This window comes from Antedon bifida, chromosome 2, assembly GCF_963402885.1.
Source record: "Antedon bifida chromosome 2, ecAntBifi1.1, whole genome shotgun sequence".
Classification (NCBI taxonomy): Eukaryota; Metazoa; Echinodermata; class Crinoidea; order Comatulida; family Antedonidae; genus Antedon; species Antedon bifida.
The window spans coordinates 29625880-29650742 of NC_136227.1; the positions used below are offsets into that span (position 1 = coordinate 29625880).

The following is a 24863-nucleotide window of genomic DNA, read 5'->3' on the forward strand; positions in this document are numbered from 1 at the left end:
CCATTTATACATTTTCACTGTATTCGGTTTCAAATCATTTTAATAGTTAAACATAGCGTTACGTGCTAGGATTACCATTCAGAAGAGGAAGTTAGATCAGTGAAGGAGTGCGATTACTAATTTCACTCTTCCCTGGTTAGATTTCAAATGGGTTATATCTATGAAGTTAAAAAAAACATAAAAGTAGAGTACAACAAAGGTAATGAAAAGAAAATTCCAAGAGTCAATGTTGGAAAATCAGGCGATTGTTCGCAGATTGTTCTTTTGTTTTTTTCTAAAGTTTTCGAAACTTTATCAAACGACGTAATTGGCAAGTTATTTTTTTCTGCGTAAGCCACCTGTTCTCTTATGCAAATATGCCTACTGGTTTTCCGATTCTATGAATCTGCACGTGCCCATGATAGGTTAACTATTTAAGATGGTCTACGCCAAAGTACGTGAGTTTACTTATGTCTTTAGTCCAAAATACTGGAGTCTCTTTAACTTAAAGTACAGACGATTTATGTGGCCGTTGTACTTTTATTTTAAAGTAGCATAACATGTGTTCTATGTTGCATTATGCTTACTCTTCCGTTAATCGTGTCGTCTGCTGGGTCACATGATCTCTTAAACTAAATGTTGTACTATACAATTGTAAAACTCGTCTAATTATATCTAACGGTAAGTTTCTTTATTGGTTTATTACATTCCTAAGTCACCTGCTCCGTTTAAATGAAAACACACTAGCTAAGATCGCACTCAGAGACCAAAAGACCAAAAGGAAGACCAAAAACAACATGGATGGCAAACATAAAAAAGGAAACAGAACTTTTCACATGCGAACCTATACACATGCTTGCTCAAAAACGTAGTAAGTGAGACGCGCAATGTCTAACGACGATTATCGTTATAATACTTCCATTCATCTAACAAAAATAAAGAGTAAATTAGGGAAGACTGAGCTCGCTTAGTACTAGTAATACAATTTAATTAGGAGAATTATTTTAATTCATGACAATCATTTATTTCATTTTTGAAACTTAATTATATCCTTCCGTAATTATGTTAATTATACCATTGATATTCCATGATGATGATTATGATGACTGTATAACATTGAAGAAATGCATCCTGTTTACCTTTATATCACGATATGTAACGATATTATGATGACGGAGAATTTCAAAACCGATCGGAAATTGAAATCCCAGGTTGTCTGCGATCGATGTCCTAACCTTTAGTCTACTTTTTTTTAAATACTGTTTCCAGTTGGTGAATTTATTCACGCGAAAAACCTTGGTTTATGCGCATGCATATTCAACTACATTATGCGATGAGAAAAAACTGCGCATCTCAACAGAGCTCGACAGACTTTATAGGAAATTCTTATACTTACAAGTGATAGAAGAGCTAGCCCGGATCCTATGTTCAACATCAGTGGTACAACGGAAAACTTGCCCGCTTGTCCGCTGATCTTTATTTTGAATAGAATACCGAATGCTTTGGTCAAGGTTCTGTATAATTTACCGTCCACCTTGTAATAATAGGACCATCTGTAACAGAAAACACATCTATTGTGTGGCATATATTTTTATGAATTAAATATACATATTTTATCTTAGTGTCAACGAATTTACGACTGTATGATTTATTATAATAAAATTATTCATTTAATTATTATTATAATTATTTATGTGCTATATGTGCTGTATTTAAATTCATTGCGGACGACGTCAACCTCAAACCTATTGTGGAAAGAAAAAACCCCTATAATGGACAAATTATGCTCCCAGTATGGACAGATCTCATCAACCCCTTATATGTCACTCACTCGTAGCTTTAAAAAATATTAATTTGACGTGATTGGTCCAAATTACTTACCGAAAATTAAATCCATTAGAATCTTTACCGTCCCAATCGGACCTTGTGAAACGATAATAAGGTAAACATTTATCATGTGATTGATCCAAATTACAATTCCATTGGATATCTACAATAACTATGGCTCCCTGTGGAGAAAAATATATAACAAGGTAATAAAAAATGTGGCAGTAATAAGCAGGGAAAACTAGTAATATTATTGTACGGTATGAACTTTTGTTACGGAAGAACCTAGTTAAGTCATAATGAAAAGTGAATAGAAAATCTAGGAAAATCGCCGCAACCAATATTAATAATTCGATTTTTATTTTCGTTTTTTTAATTTATTCTTTAAAAATCCGTTTTGTTTAGTAATGTAAAATATGTGGTACACATCCTTTTAGGACTTACTTTACACGGTGTACCGAAACACTTACTTTCACTTGTTTCTTTTTTATTATTATTATTGATTTTATATTACGGTACATTGTTACCCGTATTTTTGGCAAAACATATTATGATCTTGAAAATCAATGTTGTCAGAAATCATGGTATTTCGAAGTAGGTGGCTAACTTGATTATAACCTACGATCATCTTTTTAGCCTACATTGAATAGCTATTAATCATGCAATCTAGTATGTATAAGGCTATGTAATCCGTCGTTTTGGTAAGTATTTTAGACATAAACTGTATTAGCCGAGCTGGCAATGAGATTGGAAATTGATCGACTGCGATATGTAGGGCATATTATATACTGTCTTATACAATGTCCCTAAGGTAATATAACCAACTTTAAGGCTAACGTTGCTATCTTGTTAGTTGTAATAGTAGTTTAATCATGATTGACCAGTTGTAATGACGAATCTGCATTTGTGTATTATGCTATTTACCAATTCAGTTGATTTAACTAGCTTATAATGACGAATCCTAAATATATTGCTGTCAAACATTTTGACATTTTGTCAGTGATACATCATTCTGAAAATCTACCGAATGGTCTATTTCAAAAATACGCTTAGCATTCGAAAAAAAAAAACACTAATGTAACAATAAGTTGTTAAAGAAGTGCTGTCTAGTATATACCTTCATTTAAAATTAACATTTATTTCTTTCAAATCAAATCATTTTTAATTAATTTAATTGAGAGTAGGACAAAACATCTAATTACTCAACTCCCTGACGCAAAACTGCAATTACAATCAAATCATTTTTGTTAATATTTAAAATAAAAGAAATATCTAAAAATGTTTTTAGAAAACGAAAACGGTAAAGACCAAATGTATATTCAATTAGACAAAACAAAATGAAAATGTCACAAATGCACACATTCGATTATTATTTTGTAATCCCCACCCGTATCATGTCTAGCGACATTAAAACTGTGTCGTCTGCACTTTGTCACGCGCACGAAATTGTTTTTACTCGACTTCTAAATCTCGAGTAGAAACCATGAATAATTCATGAGATTAATTATGGCATAAATTAGGACATTATATGGAGCTTTATATAGAAGGGTCTTTTGCGGTCCGATACAATTATATAGGACAGGCTTGTCGAAATGATATCGTACCATAAACGGCTGTTCTGAATAAGCGGACCTGCTGAACCTCGTATAACTAAAAACGTAAAGCTCGTTCCGTCTCGAATTTTGTAATAGCTCGGATATTTTAAGTGGATTCGGAATAACAATTTGTTTCTTTTAAAATATCTTCTGAAAGTTGTAATGTTGAGAACTGTCTACACTACCAAACTAGTTTGACGAAAAAAGTGTGATGTGGCTAAATATGGTAGTGTTATGCCTAAATATGGTAGTGATATGCCTAAATATGGTAGTGATATGCCTAAATATGTTAGTGATATGCCTAAATATGGACAAAATAGTTTCTTACCTCTTGGGCGACAGACCTAAAAGAATGTCCTGTTATATTAAGTATCGTGCCAATTTCAAATATTGGACAAAATCTATCTTTCACTGGATGATATCTACAATTAAATCTTTCTTCTAAAATATTTCTCCTATAAAAAAAAAATTGTTTTATTAAATTTCTTTAGCTGCTGCTTCACTTCATCCTAATAATTTGACCAATCACAATCGATGGTTTATCGCTTGTGATTGGTTCAATCATGTGCGTTGCGAATTGAATTTCATTTAAACAGAAGATGAATATAATGACATAAAATGATTGCTTCAATTCGCTTAAACATAACGTTTTAGTTGCAAAGGTTTCTTGGTCAGTGATCATTTGTCGACTTCAATTCAATAATAGCACTTAAAATGTCAATTGAATCTGAACTCTCCAGTAAGAACAGTTGATCATTTACATATATTGTAAACAGTATTTATTGTTAAAAACACCCACATTAATTTTTAACGATACTGTACGGCGAAATAAAATAGCTTCAAATTAACGTCACAACTAATATAATAATCTCTGTACCATGAAACTGACCACTACGTAGTGTACATAAAATCTATGCTGTTCACCATTATTTTACAATTAGGACAAAGTTTAATTTATTCATACGATAGCCTGCTACCGATCTACCAATATCAGCACTGAACTAATGGGAATCACCGTTCATGTATTATTGAATACCGTTATGCATTACGTAATTATTCTTACAATGTAATCATGCATGACGAAGATTAACTAGCGCCATCACACACAAACTTACTTGTTAAAATTGAATCTTGGAAAAGCGATACTATTACGTATTAACACCGTAAAAAATTCTGCTTCAGGTATAACGGGGTTATTTTCCCTATAGTAAAAACAGTATCATAGTAAACGTTAAACTTTATGACAATAGTATAATTGTTTAAGACATTATTATATAAGTTTGTAGAAGCCGTGCGCCTTCCTGACAAACTGGTATGGTGAACTCGTGACCGTCACGTGATTGCAGCGTTCAAAGTGTCAGACAAGTTTTGCTAGTTTGTTTGATATTGGAAGTGACAGTAAACTTTGCAATGAATAATTAGTAAATTTTAATTATTTTCCTTATTCTAACCTTGGTAGTCTGTCGTCTTCTACAGGACACCACGAATATACTTCGCATGTTGTTTCATTTGTTCTATTATCATACAATACACATTTTCCGGTAAGATCACCTACAATAAAAATAAACAGTGTTTTGGAAATTTAGTATGCGTATAAAGTAAATACGGCCAAAAAACGGGCTAAAGATTAACTGTTTTATCTAAAAGGTTGTTATGATGAATACTGATTTTACCTGTCTGTAAAACTGAAAATTAAATGTAATCAAATTCACAAACGACAAATACTATCATCTTACCGTTCCCGGCTCCTGCTGAACCTTCAGTGCAATTTACATCAGAATCACAACGTGATCTTTTTCCTGGAACCTGTAAGATAGAAGTTAAATTGTTAAGGAATATCTAAAACCGATTTGACGTGGCTTTAATTGTCCAGTCTTACCACGTTGAAACACCGGTTCTCGTCAGATCACCGAAGTTAAGCAACGTTGGGCCCGATTAAAGCTTGGATGGGAGACCATCTGAGAATACCGGGTGCTGTATATGGAGCTGATGTCCCATTAGGCATTTGAAATCAGAACTGCTGACTCTTATGGCAGCCCCTGCATCTAGTATCTGCCTCAGACGTATTGGCTTATGCCTCTCCTCTGGTTAAGGTGGGCCCTGGACGAGAGAAGCCGGCCTTGGTCAATGTTGGGACGTCCAGCCAAAGGTGCTTTAAACAGTCCTGACTTAGTCATCATTCAGATGAATGTAGGACTAATTGACATTGTCCTTTATGACAGAAGTCGGCCATATATAGGCCTCATATTTGTCCAGTTTCATAGGAATATTCTAGTCACATGTATATATTATGTTAAGATTAAGTTTAGGTTAGGCCTATAATTCAGTTGTGATACAGTATAATCTTTCTAAAACTCATGTCATGCAAGCATTCACTATATTTTCATGTTTTCTTAGTTGTAATTATTCGTTATCGTACACCACGAGACAAAAACGTATCTGAACAGAAAGAACGTAATGACATTATACAATGCATTTTAAACTAGAACGGCAGTTCGAGAGTGCATACCTCAGCCTACTGTAACATTCTCCTACATAAGATTTCACCGGAAAAAATATATAGGCCCTATATTTATTTGTTATTGTAATGTTGTGTCTTAATGCTGTGTGTGAGAATTTCACTACAGCCATGTGTATGCGAATTTAGTGTAATGGTTATGTAGTGTAACCATCCTTTCAACTAACAATAGTTTTAGTTGACTAAAAATAGAACAGCAATGCCAACAACAAACGGGTTAATTTGAAAACAAATAGGTTTGTTTAAATTACTCGTATCAAAAAACCTGTCTGTTTTTGATACTGTACCTGTAAATCGAATTATGTTTTGAAATTACAAATCACAAATTATAATTCTTGCCTCTTGTAAAAACGAGGTTTTTTGGACAAGTAGAAAATGCAATTTCAGTTTACTTATTACTTAAAGACTTTTGGAAATTGTCTCCTATCTTTTAACACTAACAGGTCTGAAAATAATACTAAAAAGTGGTCCAGAATTGGAACCGTGGTCCGGATTGCCTACAAAAATGTAATTAGTGGTCCTTGACCACATATCTATCTGTTTGAGTAATCCTGCTAACAAACAGACAAACACACGCGATCGACTACATATACCTTGGTGGAGGTAAACTAGATTACAGATCACAAAAAAAAGTCACAAGAGATTTTAATTGTATAACATTAACATTTATATCATTTTATGATTTTTCTTTTGCAGCATTTCGCCACCATGCTATAATTTACAATATGGAAATCAGGTAGCTCTACTCCAACATCTTTAATGTACCAACTAAGACAGAAATGTCCAAGTTAGTAAATCACTTTATAAATACATTGATCTTTGCAATACATTTTAAATTTCTAATTTCTTTTCAAAAATACTAAACGATCTGTTATACGCTTTGATTTTAATTAATACAAACTTAGACAATGCATCTTATTCATTTTAAATTTCTGGGAAAAAAAATCATTTATTTTAATTTATGTATTTTGATTAAGCCAACATCACATTTAGGCCTATACAAATATTGCAAACATATTGTATTTATAAATCTTGCTTTTTGTGCAATTTTTGTTAATTTTTAAACATGTGAAATGTATTGATAATCGTAAGCTTGTCAAATCGCTGTTAAGATCAGATCAGATAAATAGTTCGGTTATTTATTACTTGTTTTGCAACCATTTATTCACTGCACAGCGTTACATAATGCTTACTCGCTTAACTTGCACATTATATTAAAGACACATTAAATTGGTATAACTCAAATCATAATTGAGTGAACACGTTTACAAATTCGAAAATGAAAGACATGTGGAACAGGTATTTAAACAATTGTATGGAATTACTTTTGAACGTGAAACGATCGAAAACACGTCTTACTCTTCAATTTACTTGTAATGATCATTTCGAATTGAAACTGTTTAGTAGTGGATATTATTTTCAATTTCATTCAACTAATAAGAAGAAATTTGGAATGTAATATATCTCAGTTGAAATCGTAGTTGTAAGTTTAGTTTAGAAAGTTTAACACATTTTGTTTTCAAACGCATAACAGACCATGTATAATACGGTACTTCAACTGTTTCGAACATCAGCCCAATTAAGATGCACTCAAAAACATACAAATTGGAATATAAGATAAGATAAGATAAATCTTTATTGTCATTAACACAACAAGGCGAACATGAAATTGGTTTTCCTTGATGCTTAAAAACACATACAATATATAAAACATTAAAAATATCAATACAATACATTAAAACTATATACAGTAGTAAACAAGTAAACAAACTATCTTTGAAATGTTGTGTTAGAAACATGAATAGAGTTGTGGACAAATGATTTCCTACATCGAGTGGTATTGCACATTAAAGGACGAATTCTACCTGATTTATTAACATATTTATCATTCAATGGGTGTGAGTTATCTTCCATTATTTTCTTAACTTGGCTAATAACATCAGACTTACATTCAGAGTTAAACGCCTGAAGATTGAGGCACTCATTATGAAACAGCCTATAGGACATTAAAATGGTCAACACGGGCTTGGACTATATCTATTTTGCTCTGCCTTGCATCGATCACTTTTGCCTACATGACCTATACCGCAAACTACTACGGCAAATATATGTATTTGTTTGGTACACACCAAAACCCGCTTTGTTTGGTGTGTACCAAGAATTGGTCCATATCCTAGCTAAACCATGAGACAAGTTTACTTCTAGGTTGGTCCCCATCTGTATTATTTGTATGGCATTTGATGAAATAAATTGTTTGTTAAATTTAAGCGTGCAGTTGTAGGCCTACCGATCCTTTAATTAATTAATTAACCAAACCAATTTATGGCTCCGTCGAATACAAACGATCGAATAATAGTAGCCTAGATGGAACTTTCACATAGACATATTTGGCACCATTTAATACGTTTGTAATTTATCTTTAGTTTTCAATTGAAACTCAACTGATAGACTGATAGAAACCAGGCCAAAACGCGAATGTTTAGAATAATGTAGGCCTCTGTTTTCCACAGTGAACTCTTCGATGTGATGCGCTTTATTTTAGTTAGTAATTACGGAACCTAAAACATCGTTTCATCAAGTAAAGAGCCTAAGAGATTATCTTGAATTTCATATTGATAACTATTGATAATAATATCTCTCACGTACGTCTTACTTGCTACATGGAAACCCCTTCAGGAGATTTCAAACGTCACTTTACAATTATTATATAACATTATTTCAATATTTTTGTGCGCATGACCTTATTCTGTTTTTCATCTAAGAGTTAATCTGCGTACTTCGTTAAATTCAGCGCTTATATCGATAAAGAAAAACTATAAATTTGAAGATACCCCAGTAAGATGGATGGATGGATCTGAGTGACGTCATGTTATTTTGAAAAGGCAGAAGTAAAAGATTACTGACCTTTCATTAAGAGAACTAATCCATATTTTGTAAAGTCAAAAACAATTGTTCATCTTTCTAGCCAAATTTGATAGAAAAACAGATTAGGGTGGGCGATAATGTGTACGCATGAGAGCGTTAAACGCACTTTTAGCCACCGCGCATTTAAATAATATTATGAAGTGTTTAATCCTTTTGGAAGATATTATCCGGATTAAGACAGGATTTTGCTTGCATATACAAAATAATAACTTAGCACTGAATCTTCGGATATTATTGAAAACAGAAACAATTATGATAATGCATTACATTTATTATGACACCGGGTAGCTGACAGAGGGTGAGGGTGGTATACCACCTGCATGCCTCCGGCTCGCATGCCACCGGCTCTCAAATCATAGCTATACAATCGACACAGGTTCAAATCACTCCTGGACTATTATTCTGGTTGTAGAACAAGTCTTCTCAGATAAGGACTTAAAACTGGAGGTCCAATGTACACATCTGGCTCGTGTGCACTTTAGAGAACCCAGTAGCCTACATTGGAATCGTTATAGACAGACGAACGGGCACCGTTTGGTGGCAGCACCCGGCATGAAGGGACCCTTAAGGGAGTAGCACGTTGTGGTACAGTATGTGTCTTCCACACCTGTGCGCAATTCAGCAAAACATATGAATCGAATCTTATAACTCCATTAAGTAATTATACCACATTGGAAAAGAAACATTAATGTGTGTAAATTTAACATTAGAAACTAAATTTGTACGAATTAGCCTTGAATTGCTTTCACCTCAACATCAGCAAATTAAAATTATCATGGGTATATTGTTTATAGAAAAGTGATTTTGTCGAATTAATACCGTAATGTGACAGTAGTACTACTTAGTATGCGATGAAATCAAATTACTTACACACGATACGAGATGTCTCATGCAACAACATAGTTCATATAAACCGAATACAGCAGACTCTGCTTTGGAATACTATAAGGGGGGACATGCTGTCCGAGGTCTTGAAATGACCCCCCTCCCCCTTAATACGAATCATGACACCGGGTGGCTGACACGGGGTGAGGGTGGTAAACCACCGGCTACCATGCTACCAGACAGCATGCTACCAGTATTTTTGCGCTAAAAATGTTTATTCACCATAAAGTAGGCTTACAGTTATGTGGTGTAAGACTCGAATCTGTTAGTTCCATTAAGTAATGATACCACATTAAAAAAACATTAATGTGTTTATAATTTACATTAGAAACTAAATTTGTAATATTTGAAGAATTAGACTTGAAATGCTTTCACCTCAACAATGGCAAATTAAAATTATCTTTGGTCATAAAAAAATGATTTTGTCGAATTAATACCTGTACTTCACCTGTAATGTTAAAGTATACTATGTAGTCTTGACATGCTTTCACCTCAACAATGGCAAATTAAAATTATCTTAGGTTATAGAAAAGTGATTTTGTCGAATTAATACCCGTAATGTGAAAGTATACTATATAGTATGCGACACATTACTTACACAAGATATGTTTAATGTTAAATGCAAAGCAATACTAGTAAAAGGGAATTCCCCACCTTTTTACGCAGTGAGTGTGTCATCGGAGGTGCTGACCCGTTGTCGTGGGCGTGATTTTACCATATTATTATTATGTACATATTTTAATTTCAATTTGTTTATGTTTTTTAAACTGATAAGCACCTGCTTCTTTTGGTACTGTATTGAGCATTGAACAATAATTGTTGAAAAAAAATCTATACTAAACTATACTAAATTGTTTTAATGAAATTCGTCGTCAAAGCGGAATGATAATAATATTAATGAATAATGATTATAATTATTAATTTTATTTATATTATTATATTTAACTGATATCGAATCATTAAATATGTCTATCCTCGTTGTTGTTGTGTTTCATTATGGCTTTAGAGCGCTGATAAGTTATAGTTTGAGTATGCAATTTTGTAATCCTGACACGCCGCCTCAATTTTATTTTCCAAAGGAATGGCCGACTATGATTAATTTATTGCTTGAGAGTATTCAGCGACAGCTAGTACGTCTCTGAGCATTTTGAAACGGTTAATACCTCCATACTTTAAATGGTTGATTGTAATTAAAAATGGACTAGGCTGTGTTTGAAGCATTCCATGCCAGTGCTGTAGTAGATATCACGCGCCAAAATACACGTGTTAAAAAACGTTATGGCTCCTCAACACGGGTTTTAAAGGTTTACGCATGCGTATCATCCTTTATTATGTGCGCGTGCTGATGTGTCCAATTATAATATACCCATACACAGCCAGGCTACAATGGTAACGCTTGGTTCTCACTACTAGGACGCAACGCAAGGACGCAAGCGCAACGCCGATCAGCTTGACCAATTACTTTGCGTCCTCCATAGTTGGAACCAAGTTTAATTAAAAGTAACAATGTTAGGTCTTTATTGTCACGAAGTTCACTTTCACTGAAATTCAGTACTACTACTACTACTACTACTACTACTACTACTACTACTACTACTACTACTAAGTAAGGCTACTTAGTCGGGGCCCCTTACTGAATAGAGTGTCTATGAATGGAGGTGTCCAAAAAGTGGGGTTATACTATAATACAGTGTATATACTGCAAAAAGCTCGACATGATATGTGTATGTCAAATTATTCGTTTGACGCTCTTCAATGTATAACCTCGTTGAAATTGAATGCTTCTCTCCTAATTAACTGTCCAATTAAAGTCTGGTCCAATTAGTAACGTTCAGTTTTTAAACCGGACAATGTCAACCCAAACAGAGACCTATACATTTCTAATTGTAATTCAAGCTTACCAGACAACCTTATGCATGTAGAAACCCCTTCTTTGAAACACCCTGTTCATCCCTATTATGGGAACATCTTATAGTAAACAACACTTATAGGCCTAATGCCCCTATATTAAGGACACTTCGTTGAGCCCCTGAAATTAGTTTCTCATCTATCAAGAGATAGTGTTTAATCAAAACGTCTAGTTATACAAGTTTATAATTGAAACAAAACCTATTCATATAAATTTGAGACACCCCTATTCGAGGGACATCCCTATTAAGTAGGTGAAAAGAATGAAGGGAAATATAAGTTTTAACACTGCGGCCAATTCCTATACTGGGTCTCGACGTTGTCCCCTAATAGGGGTTTTATTGCGTACGTGCTAATCTATTAAGATTCATTATGATTCGATATTTCCATTTTAGCTTACAAAGTGATTATAATAGTTTTGGTATTGCATAGAGCTTTCAATATTCCCGAATGAGTAGTACATATTTACACCTTTCAGTGAACGAAGGATTATGTATCTATCTAATTACCAACCGAAAGCGCCTTCAGTTGTTCTTAGAAATACATATATTAGCATAACGAACGTTATAAATTGTAATTATAATTATTAATATTTAGTAATTATCTTACAAACTGACGCTCGGGGCTTTGCCCGGGATATCACAGTTCATTTGACCAGGAAATAGATATGCCCATACATGGTGGCATATCTTGTCCTAGTTTGGACAGAGCTTTAATGTGAGGTGTGAGCATGCGTTCACATGACTACATTAACTTAGTTAGGCATACTTTCTGAAACATTCTACCGGCATAGAACCATTTTGGGGTTATTACAATTTTAGCTCCATTATGGAGAAATCTTGTAGCTATGTAAGTTAATTTAGTTGTAGTCAGTTCAACACACGATGTAATGTACCTTATCGTACGGTATCTTGGTATGGTAAAAACGATGTAAAATATGATTAGACACACTGAGAGAATAAAATGGATATTATGTGTGCCCTTACAACTAGAAGGTGTCTATCTATCCATCTATATTCCTTCTTTTTTTTTAAATAAGCGCTGAAATAAAGGACAGTAAAACACACAGATCTGTGTACTAATTTCTTTGCAGAAAATATCAGCGTGTTTCTTGTATTATGATCCCATGACGCCAATACCCCGGGGCGAAGATGGGCTAGGTACAGAATATACCATCCAGGATCACGAATCCCCGAAGGGAAATACTCGTCAGGCCTATATATCATATTTCTCATAACGTACTAAAGCGCCCCCTGGCGTAACGCGAATGTCAATTTCCTTTATTTTGTCTCGGTTTACGTTTTCTGTCAGTTGTTTTTAATCAATTCTGCCAATATATTACGAATAACTGTTCTCCTTACGTTTAATAGGATTTCGCTCAATATTAAGTGACATTTGATAATTATTTCTCTTTCGCAATTATAAATATAAATGCTTAAAATAACTGTAATAGTGATTTCGATTTTTAATATCGCAATGAAGATTATATTTTTAATAACGAATGATAATTGATAATAATAATGATTATGATGACGTTGATAACGCACAATGATGGCTCTGACGTTTATTGATTATGACAGTAAATCGTAATCCGTGTTCTGCATACTCAAATCTTATTTTCTTTTACAAAAGAATTGAATCAGTATTTTTCATAATATTTGTTTTACTTTACAAAAAAATAGTTTCAAAATGTATCAAATGTATGTTATCTCAAATAATAATTTTATAAGAATAAGATTTATTCGGTTATTTTAGAAATGTTGTGTAATTCCATCATCTTCAAAAATTGAACTTTTTTCGTTCGACCTATATTACATCGACTTTATCTTGTATTGTACGTTGTTTAAGATTTCTTTGTTAGTGGCATTGTTTTTCTTTTATTTACATATTTCTACATTATAATACTAAAGTAACCTACTCGGTTTTCAAATAAACTCTGCCCTAAAGACTTCAATCGTCCGCGGGTTCATGAAATGGATGTATACGCACGATTTCCATCACTTTATCATTTTTTTAGCGTATTCCGCATAGCATCACATGCGTTGTCACCGTACATTGACATGTGATTTATGATACTAAATTACCCCGTTTCAAACTGCCCTAAAGACGCGGATTGGACTGAAATGGCTGTCTACTCGCTTTACGTATACATTACCGAACAGTATTCCACATAGCATCACATGCGTTGTCACAGTACGTTGACATGTGATTTATGATACTAAATTGCTCCGTTTCAAACTGCCCTAAAGACGCAGGTTAGACTGAAATGGCTGTATACGCGCTGTATACTGTACCAAAGAGTGTTCCGCAAAGATGCACATGAGTTCGTCATCGTAGACATCTTTGTGACGTCTGTGATGACAATTTAAATCTGTCGCATATCTCGCCATCCATCACTTACAAAACTATATTCCGCGCAGTTGCACATGCGTTATTGTAGACGTCTTTGTGACGTAGTGTGATGAGTTGACGCTTTAAATCTGTCGAATATCTCACGATCGCTAACTTTACGTCTGATATTGTAACGCATGAAAGCGTAGGTCATCTAGTTATCATATTGATTATTACAGGTAAGAGTACCTGCTTCAGATTTCGAACTGTTTGACAAAGTAGTAATATTGACGTGTGAAGGCATGGTGTTGTGTTGACTCGCTAGAGATTAAAGTTCCCTGATTATATCTGGAAAGTACCTTTGATGGCAATATATTGCAATTTATGGTAAGCGTACTTGTCAATATCTCGACGTGCGGGCACAATCAAGGCTTATGAGCCGTCGGATATCGATCAACGTCTCAAATGTCAAAATCATCTACGTAAACGTTAGTTATTATCTGTTATCGTCTTATTAGTACTAACATTTGGTACCAATGGTTTATAAGGCGATTACTTAATACTAATACAAAACATTTAGGAAGTTTACAAAACGTAAACACATAGTTAGTTAATGTGATGTATCAATCTACAAAACAAACAAACGTTTTTTTTCTGAGACACAACCCCCAGGAAAATCATTTTGTTTATGATAGTGATTTTTTTTTCGTAAATTGTTTGTGTCTTATTTTTATTTAATTTATCTGTCGTTTTATCTTTAGTATTCTCATCATTTGATTCATAACCTTTAATATAATCTGTTTTAATATAGGCCTAATATTCAATTAGTATGCAATCTTTACAATCGATAATTTGCATGCATGGGTTGAATAAATGTCATCACATTCAAAATTGAGAAGGCTCTAAACTGTTGATAGATTTAGTATCTTTACATAGTCTAGCTTCACGTAAATAAATATTTACTAGGATTAGTAAAGGAATATATCTCATTAAATTTCTGTTCATATTATTCAACATGATGTTATGGCTCATAAGCCAACACAAGTATATGTCTAACGGGCAAATTCAACGAACAAATGTTCTACATCCATATTCGCATTCTGTTTCAACCATGAATATGTAGGTTTGCTTTTACATATTCTTTATTTTATCCTTTATTCAAAATTTTGAGATATGATATGAGTCTGATAGACATTTTTAAATGTTTTATAAACATTTAACACACGCACGAGGCTGGATTCTTGCAGATGCCGTACTGAAAGCTAAAGGAAATCCACAACCTCTTACTTAGCACTAATCTTGTAATTCGCAAATATGTAAATTAATTTGCAATTCTTCTTTGTTATAAGAATTTCAGCTTGCTGCTGTATAACTAAATAGATAAATTAATGGAGTTAAACAATCTCCGTGATCTATGAATATGTTTAGAAATGAACAATTGTGAATTGTTTCCTTTTTGGATCAATGCTTAGATCTAAGAAAAGGAAATGTGTGTTTCAGACACGAAAATAAAAGAGTAAAAGTAAGAATACTTTTAGTTAAACGTTTATACAATCAATTTGGAAAAGAACGTAGTAAAACATAACTTTAGAAATGGCATAAACCATAGGTTAAAAATACGATAAATTCGTTAAAATCTAAACGATATGTTGGCCTAATATTAGAATAAATAGAAAATAATAGTTGAATTAGTTCCATGTTTTTAAGGATTTTTTTCTGGAATATAAATGTTTATACCGAGATTTATTCATTATTGATTTTGTTTCTACTTAGCATCCAGGACTTAATCAATATCATAATTATAACCACTATTTTTTCACATCCAGTAAGATTTATTTATGAGATGTTATGAAGTAATATAATAATGTTGACCGATTTCGGCTGTTCCACGGCAAAAGCTTAAGATTGTTTCCCATTAGGACGCAACATTAATTACATTAGTTACGTAATGATTATGATTGGTTTCCACTAGAACGCAACGCGTTGGATTACTCTAATATTGTTTTAAAGTTTAAAAGCTTGTTTTAAAGCTTAAAGCTTGGTTCTCACTATTAATTATTTACTATTTATATCAACGCAAAGACGTAACGCAACTCAATGACGTAACGCAACGCAGTGATTTGAACAATAACATGCAATGCATTATTCGAACAGTCACTTGTCATTGGTCAACTCGTTTGCGTTGCGTCTCTAGTGGGAACCAAGTTTTGACAGCATCCGCTGATGACGATATACATTCAAGCCTTACAATATGTTGAGTCTGATTGAAAGTATAGACCGCATGTATATAGACGTCTAACTTTCATGACTGAATCATTTATAATTATGGAAGCCATCTTGAGTGTCAAGCACAGTCGGTTGTTGGTAATTAAATGTAATTCAACACCTATAAGTGGTCAATTATTCTATTATTTGATAAATCAAGCTATCATTAGGAAAAACTAGAAGTTGCAGAAGATAGGATGAACTGCCAATAATAATTACAGTATGCTATTCGGGAAATGTCACTTGTGATTCGGTAAATGTCACATATGATTCGGTAAATGTCACATATGATTCGGTAAATGTCACTTGTGATTCGGTAAATATCACTAGAAGGATAAACTGCCAATAATAATTTCAGTGTGCTATTCGGTAAATGTCCTTACATTTCGGTAAATATCACTTGTGATTCGGTAAGTGTCATTATATTTCGGTAAATGTTCCTAATGTTCATTGAATTCAATAATTAAAATTAATTACAAACAAACATTTTGGAACCGATATTTTCAACCATTTTAAATAAATCGTTTCCGTGTAAAAGCTGTGATTATTATAGAAATTATTCTATATTAGTAATATTCTATATTAATCCCATGCATAAGTCTACCAAGGAAAAAGTATCTGTACCAAAGCAAGCAACAGGATATCGTATGTTAGCATTTTTTAGTAGTTTTTAGATAATGTAATGGCCTACATACCTCTGCATTTTGATATGATCTGGTGTTTTTACCTGCAAATTCTTCCGCTTTAGATGAATTATCAGTGTATGATGGAGAATATAACCAACGTCATACCAGTATTGTTATAAGCTCCGTCAGCATATAATATGTAAACCAAAAAATGACTTCAATGAAGTCAGTTAAGTTTACCTACGGAGCCTCCGTTTTTGCGACGGTCAAGACCTGGAAAATGACGTCATTATGGAGGCAATGTGCGTACGTAGGACTGATCCTGGTCCGGATGGTCCTGGTCAAGCTTGGCCCCAAATGCCGCATATTGGACAAATCCCAGTGACGTCACTGAATCGTAGGCCCCGACGGTCGCAATGTCGGAAGCACCTTATAGTTTGACTTGTTATACTTACATCACCGCAGAATGTTTGTGTTTGATCTGGTGTGATGACCATGTTACTCATAATGAAGAAAGCATCAGTTTGCTGCTGGAACAAGAATGCATAAAGAACATAAGACGTTTACTTAGTGTTATGTACTACCCGTATCTGTTATTAGTTGATTTCCACACGACGACATAGCATTCATTACGTAATACAAGTGCAATTAAAGATAGTATACGAATAATAGTAATAAGAAGAAAAAGAAGAAGAAACACGTTTATTTCTGATAGTAGCCTATTGATCCTTTTTTATTAATGATAATAAAGATTTTTTTTTTTTTCGTAATATATTCCATGAATAATATTCTTTGGTGCATGTTGAATACAATTTGCATCTAATAATTTGCATACTAGGTTAGTATATGCATATAGTTGCATGTTCGGTTAACTTATAGGTACAGATACATCCAAGAGGGTTCTCCAGACAAATTGTCTAGGCCCGGTATTTTATGATTAAATAAACGTTTATTTGATGTAGCTTATTCATAAAAGGTTTCAGTTTGCAGTTAGATTTTGACAATTATTTCATTTGTTTGGCGTCAGACAAACCGCAGTGTCATCATTCTGTTGTACAAAATGTAAGAAAAGAGGAAACTATTTTTGAAATATTGCTTAATATTGGCTTAATTGCGCGCAGATTTGAACACACTCCTTCAACAATGTAACTCTTGGCAATCAAGTTTTAGTTAGTATAATACACGACATGGGCTATATAGTTTTTTTATGAGTCGGCCAGAGACACATAACGGATTGTCGACGCATCTAGGTTTTACAGTTATTCATTTATGTCTCTTTTAATTGTCACATTTTAGGAATCATAAATCAAGTTGGTTTCAGATGCAAATCGCTCTTGAATTATGCAACACTGTATCCAATTTGAAAATTACTTTCTTCAATCGAGAATAAGAAAAGCACCTTTAGTAAATTTAGTTTTGGCTACAAACAGATATTCGTGCTTGCGATCAGGTAATAAAATAGTAGAATTATAAAAAATTTCGTCAACAAATTTTAATCACAATAAATAATTCGTGCAATTGAGTTTTTTCTTTCGAAAAAGTGATACTTTTGTAAGTTATTGTGCTGGATTGAAATAAAACAAGCCTTATACTTTTGTCATTATGCTTTTAAGAAAACATTTTTTTATACAAACAGATACACAAATATAAATAACTATTCATAAAGTGTGTCTGTGCATATCAACAGGTGTTAACACATATAATAGCGTGACTATTAAAAACAACAATAACAATCAGAATAATATCAACATTTGTTTAATGGTATTCTTAACCTTCCGCCTACAAAACAGTAAATACATTATTAAAAAAACACCGACACTCTTAAAATCAGTACGGTATATAAACAAGAAAATAATTATAATGAGTTGTACATTAAAGGAATAATATAATAATCTTTAAACATGTAAAATACTGTATTTGGTTATAACGGTATTTTTTAACATGCAAAAGGGATAGTAGTCATTTTGTAATGTATACCAAACCGGATTGTCTTTTTCAAAAATGTTTTAAACCTGCTTTTACTGAAATCAAAGTAGATTACTGTTAATAATCATCAGTGCAATAAAAAACATTAGAATTGAAACCACAAAGACGATTTACTAGGAGAGTCGTTTTAATCAAGGAACGATACGCATTTCTTAATAACTTTACATCCTTTAAAAAAAAATCAATTAAAATATCCTTTATAGATTTTTTTTTTATTATTAAATCATTGCTTTGTATACGTATACGATTGTATTAAATGTCACTTAGCGTTTTTGCAATCGGTGATTTCAGAAAATGAAATGCTCCTACTTCTTTTCGTCATTAATAATAGTTTTGTCTTCGTTATTCCGGTGAACTAATCCCTCAAAACATAAGTGGTTCGTTTTGTTAACTTAGGGGGAAGTTAAAGGACTAAGATGACTTGTCAGAATGGCGCCAAATAATTTGCAGACTATATATCCAATATGAAGTAATATTTTACAGTTATATATAAATGTACACTTTCGGCTAATATGAAAGTGGCGAACGTTTTAGAAATGTTTGCAGGAACTAAACGTGACTCTATTTGAAATCATGAAGCGTAGATCAACTAGAGTGTAGGCATTGCTTGTGATTAATCATGCATAACGTGCGCCTTTCCATGTTTTTAGAAACTTAGGAGAATGTGGAACCTTATGGTCAAATGCTGTTAAGATTTATGTAAATTTATGAGTTGCTTAGTGATGTTTAGATATGCAATAATTAAAGTTATACGCAACTTGCATCAGCAAATATGTCATTTGTCAGAAAGTTAAATTTAAAATTCACAAGTCATAGAATGATGCATGTTCGTTGCAAACAATAAATGAATTATTCACATTGCGATGAACGAATAATCCATATTCAATGGCTATTTTAGTAGATTTTAGTCGTTATTTTAAAAGTTAGTGTTATAATATTAGACATATTGTCACTTTACCCTTTGTAAAGCGTTGCAGGTAAAATAGTATAGCCTACATTATTTAGTTTCTGTTACAAAGAATCGCAACGTCTTTGATTATTTTATAATTTTATTATTATTATTAAACCTTATTTAATGAGGGTAACCCTAAACAGCATATGCTTACAATCAAGGGGCCGTCAATCTATAACTATTTTATCACTAAAACACAAAATAATCTTTTGTAGCGTATAGTTTGTATTTTGTATAAAAGAAATTTTACTTCTCGTACGATTTTACGTAAACTGATTTAGAAATAATGGGATCTGACATTAAACTTTTAAACGGTTCCTTTGTCAGACTGTAAGAATAGTTTGTCATTAACTCAAATTATTTTATTTTTGTCAGTTATCGCCCAAAAATACAACCTCAATATTAATTCCAATGCTTTCTTAATTTTACTACTTTTGTAAAGCCACGAATAGACAAACAGTGCTATAGCTAAACTTAAATGTATCCAATTAATATTAGTAATTATCTATATTAGAATCTCTACACTATATAAACCAAAATAAAAGCTGCGATTACCTGTGGAGGTATTACATAATCAGAAACATCCCAAACTCGGTTGTATGGTTCCGTTTTCTCTATTGGTATCGCTAAATCTGGAGCATTTGTAATATTTGTAAAAGATATTCCTTTAACTTTTGCTGTAGCAGTGCCTTCTACCATTTCAATATCTTGATATCCGTGGTTCCAAACTATCACATAACTACAGAAAAAATTGAAATATGTTGGTCACGTTTTTAAAAAAATATTCTTTACCTATATTTAATAACAGTATAGAACGCCTCGTTCGAGACACTTTATGTGGACATTTTCCTGTAAAACGAACAAAGGGCAACATATTTTTTACCACCACAGGCAAACCATAATGGGAAAGACTTTTAATAGGACACTTGTTAATTTGATAGAGGTTCTATTGTATTTTAACATGATGCAACTATTCTGAGGAAACCTTATTTTCATTTTTACCTTAGCTAAACATATTAAAATATTATTTTGTTCTCTATACGACTATATGTGTGATTTCCTACAAAGATCAATGTGTTAAAGATGTATTGTCCCTTTGTCAAATTCCCAAAAAAAAAAAAAGATTTCGAAAAAAAGTGGGTCATTTTGAAGTATAGTTATTAACTTCCACCAAAAATTAGTCGAAAAAAAAAATAATTTAACTGAAATACAGACGTTTTTTGGTTAAAAAAATAACTTTGACTTTCAGTCAAAGTTTTCGATCAAAACATATCTCATAATGCAACGCGCTTATTTGGCTACTCTGTATGCATAATCATAAAACTTCTTTGCGATCTGTTTGAAAACACCTTCTCAACCGTGACGAGTTGTAAACAATCCTAATTAGCATCATGCATAATGTATACTCATGGTTTGAAATCTTTGTTTACTTTCGCTCGCGACGATTTTACAGACAAAATGTAATCAAATTAATTTAGCTGTTAATTACGTAAAATTGTTGTTTTTGGCTCGAATTTTCGACTTAAAGTGAATAACTTTAATATTACTTTGATATGGCCAATTTAAATTTAGAATATTTTGACCTTCATTTTTTTGTGTTTCAAGGGACAATACATCTTTAATGTTTACCAAATCCAATAAAATATTTTCTCCATATTCACTAAAAATGTTAAAAATCAATATAATAATGTGTACAATATTATGATAAAATATGACAAAATCCATAAATGTTGATTGGGATCCAAGCCATAAAGCTTGGTCCACACTACAACGCAAGCCACAATGCAAGCAAATTGACCAATCACAAGCGACATTTTGAATAATCTATCGATTTTGATTGGTCAATTCGCTTGCTTACGTTTCTTTCCTGGTGGGAACCATGCGTAAACATATTGAAGGTTTTAATCACGGGCAGTTTTGTTTGTAATAGTAAATGAACATCTTGTACGAAACACTGAGCTAGATGTAATAACACGTTTACAAAAAGAAAGAAATAAGAAGTGCGGAAAAACTGGTTGAGGATAAGACCCTCAACCAGATATATGAAGCTTGGTTGTGGGAGATTCAAGGTGTGCACGTGTGTCACAGCAGTACATGTATGCGATATTATTAATATTTACACAGAAAGTTCAAATCAAATCAATATTTATTTTATTTCTTCCACAAAAAAAAAACAAACATAATGCATAACAATTGAACAAAATATCTCTCAATATAGAAAAATAAATTAATAAAAACATACTCCGATTGAATTTATTTTTAAAAAATGGAAGAGGTCTAAACTCAAGAAGAAACGCCGAATGAATAAATAATTGGCACTTGTATAGCGAGAAAGCCCTTAAAAAGATAGGAACAACAAGTGCTGGAAAAACTGGTTGACTAGGATAAGGCCCTCAATCAATTGTAATGATTGGTTCTCACCAACCTTGTGTGTTACAGCTGTACAGTATTTTCATCAATAACATGATTATGCGATATTATTAATATTTACACAGAATGTTGTAAGTTCAAATCAAATCAATATTTATTTATTTCTTCCACAAAAAACATAATGTATAACAATGAAACAAAATATCTCTCAATTTAAAAAAAAATTAATAAAAACAGAGATATGCTTAAATACAAAAAATGGAAGAGGGCTTAACTCAAGAAGGAACGCCGAATAAATAAAGAATTTTCAAGTGGCACATGTAACACAATCTAATTAAAAAAAAACCATTTTAAAGAGCATAGTTGTTGTGATTCAAAGACAATTGTTCGATCTTCTAACAATCTGTTGGCGTTTCATCTTTTAACATAACAGCACACATGATAATAGAAAATTGGGAGTGCTTCATTTCCTTTGCTTTAATTCTTTAAGTCTTTAAGCTCAAAGGCATGTTCAATTTCAACCTTTACAAGCGATCACTCTCTAGACTTCATCAAGTTTACCTAACCTGTTCCACTTACATACATAATCAGTTGTTTGCTTTGTTTTAGCTAGTATTAAAACATAATAACACATACCTAATATTTTGTCTGAAATGTTTATGATATTAGTATTCCTCATTGGTCTTATTATTACTATTAAATGGTCAGAAAAGTGCATTGTTATTAGCAATACTTAATTTCATTGTAAGTTAATATATAATATATAATGTGCTGTAAGCAAACGGTTTAACCTGTCCTGAATTACAATTACATCAGAAAGGTGTATTGTTCATGCTTGTTGAAAATTAAGATCAATATTATTAAAGAATAAAATAATTCTAGTTTTATGTCAGCTACTCTGTCGCTCCAAAGATAGTTAGGACCCTAATGTTTAAGATGTTGTTTTAATCTGACCTAGCAATTTTATACCCGAGTCTCGAACGGGATCATGCCTAAAGTCACACGAAATGACCGTGCAACCCTTCTCTCATATTGGTTATATTGGTTTGACATTTCTTTTTCTTATTTTTTCAAACGTTGTAAACGTGAGAGATTTATAGAGGGTTAGGTTAAGGGTAATAATACAGGTGTTTGACTTGTAACAGTGACACATGTTAATAGATGGACATGTTATCTCATTTGCATAAAGCAGTGTCTTGTTGTCAGACATGACACCGTATGAGAATCTGGTGAATTTCAAAAACAGTTTGTTATTTGCGACAATACATTACACGCTTTGTAGTTATTATTCTGATAACAACTGACTGTACCAGTGGGCGTCGATGCCATTATCAAAAATATCCGTAGGCTGATATCGATCTGAAAGTTTCTTCTGGTAATTAAATAATTAAAGAGGTCTCAACATATACCGGGTGCGAAAATAATGCTAATCTTTTAATCATGGACTATAATGACCATAAATCTTTGCACTGATTTGCAATTATTATTATTCATAAATTTTAAAATAATTATGATATTAAAAAAAAAACTGTGTTATAAATGTAAGAATGTGTTTTTTTCCTTTATTTTTATTTAAAACAAGCCAAGATATGAGCACTGTAATTTCCATTATATTAGATAATAAAAGGAATCTGTATCTGTATTGTTATTTGTTTTGTTGTAATGTTGTTTCATTTCTCATATGTAGGCCTAGTTTTGTTAAAAGTCTATATTTTAAAATGTTTAAATAAAGTGGGCCTTCAAAAGTATTAAAAGTATTCATTTAAAGGCAAATTACTGAAAAAATGACAATGATGTGGCTTGATAAGCAAAAAGCTAAATGAAAAAGTAAATCGGCTAATAAGAAAGTGTCAATCTTTCAGAAAACACTTTCCTTTTTCACATACCTGTATGGAGTGGATTGATATAAAAGTATAGAAGAAAGGAGGGGTATTACAGATGAAGTAGGTCTATTGATACACTTAATGATGTAATATCTGTGCATAATTAAATCAAAGTTGTAGTATTCTACAAGAGAGAAAACAACATTTCTGAACTGATTTAAAATAATAAACAACGAAATTGACCCGAAACTATTTTTTAATGAAAATACATAATTTATTTGTTAAAATATGCACACGTAACCATCCAGAAACAATAAAACTTACTCATTCTCGTGAGTTGAATCATAATGACTCTATATATTCTTGATGCTATTTAATATTCAGGCACTAAACATACAAGGCATATTTCATCAAATTAATTACACCCTCGCTGTGCTGAGATTCAATATTTTGACACTTAATATGTCATAATCATCGTTTTAAGAACTCCTTACTATCTTACAAATTTTAATCTATTTTCATCAACATGTATTTAAAAAAAGTGATTTTACCGTATTGCTAATTAATCAGGGTGCCAATTTACAAGTCTTTAAATTTAATGTAAGAAAAGATTATTTTGTTTTGGTTCAAATTAGATGTTTAGGTTACAATTGTTTATCGTGCCTCTGTCTGTGTATTTGTAATAATTGGCTAAGTATTACGGAAGTTATATTGCGGTAATGTATTACTACTCCACAAGCACCATCCCTCCTCCCATACCCTTGTCCTCACAATTCAAATGTTTCCTTTACACTAACCGTCTCACTCAAAATTTGATATAATTTGACAATTCTTGTATTACTGAAATTGTATTGTAAATCCTACCACTTACAT

At 32.4% G+C, this 24863-nt stretch overlaps 3 protein-coding genes and 1 pseudogene across 5 annotated transcripts in view; 1 reads left to right on the top strand and 3 right to left on the bottom strand.

Annotated features, from left to right (window-relative positions):
• LOC144834499 (WD repeat and SOCS box-containing protein 1-like) overlaps positions 1–24863 on the bottom strand; it is a 215216-nt gene that overhangs the window by 44195 nt on the left and 146158 nt on the right. The gene's annotated exons all lie outside the window — the stretch shown is intronic.
• Positions 1–24863, bottom strand: part of LOC144835601 (uncharacterized) — a 122449-nt gene that overhangs the window by 32470 nt on the left and 65116 nt on the right. The gene's annotated exons all lie outside the window — the stretch shown is intronic.
• LOC144834498 (P2X purinoceptor 4-like) overlaps positions 1–24863 on the bottom strand; it is a 45776-nt gene that overhangs the window by 6912 nt on the left and 14001 nt on the right. For 2 of the 3 annotated variants that reach the window (XM_078689324.1, XM_078689321.1), the window contains exons 2-9: positions 20353–20536; positions 17315–17389; positions 5138–5207; positions 4853–4952; positions 4517–4603; positions 3730–3856; positions 1861–1988; positions 1376–1532 (exon numbers count right to left, since the gene is read on the bottom strand). In XM_078689324.1, the coding sequence (XP_078545450.1) occupies positions 1376–1532; positions 1861–1988; positions 3730–3856; positions 4517–4603; positions 4853–4952; positions 5138–5207; positions 17315–17389; positions 20353–20536 (928 nt within the window). The remainder of the gene's footprint in view (positions 1–1375; positions 1533–1860; positions 1989–3729; positions 3857–4516; positions 4604–4852; positions 4953–5137; positions 5208–17314; positions 17390–20352; positions 20537–24863) is intronic. The other variant, XM_078689322.1, reaches the window with a different exon arrangement.
• On the top strand, positions 5267–5384 carry LOC144836356 (5S ribosomal RNA; annotated as a pseudogene).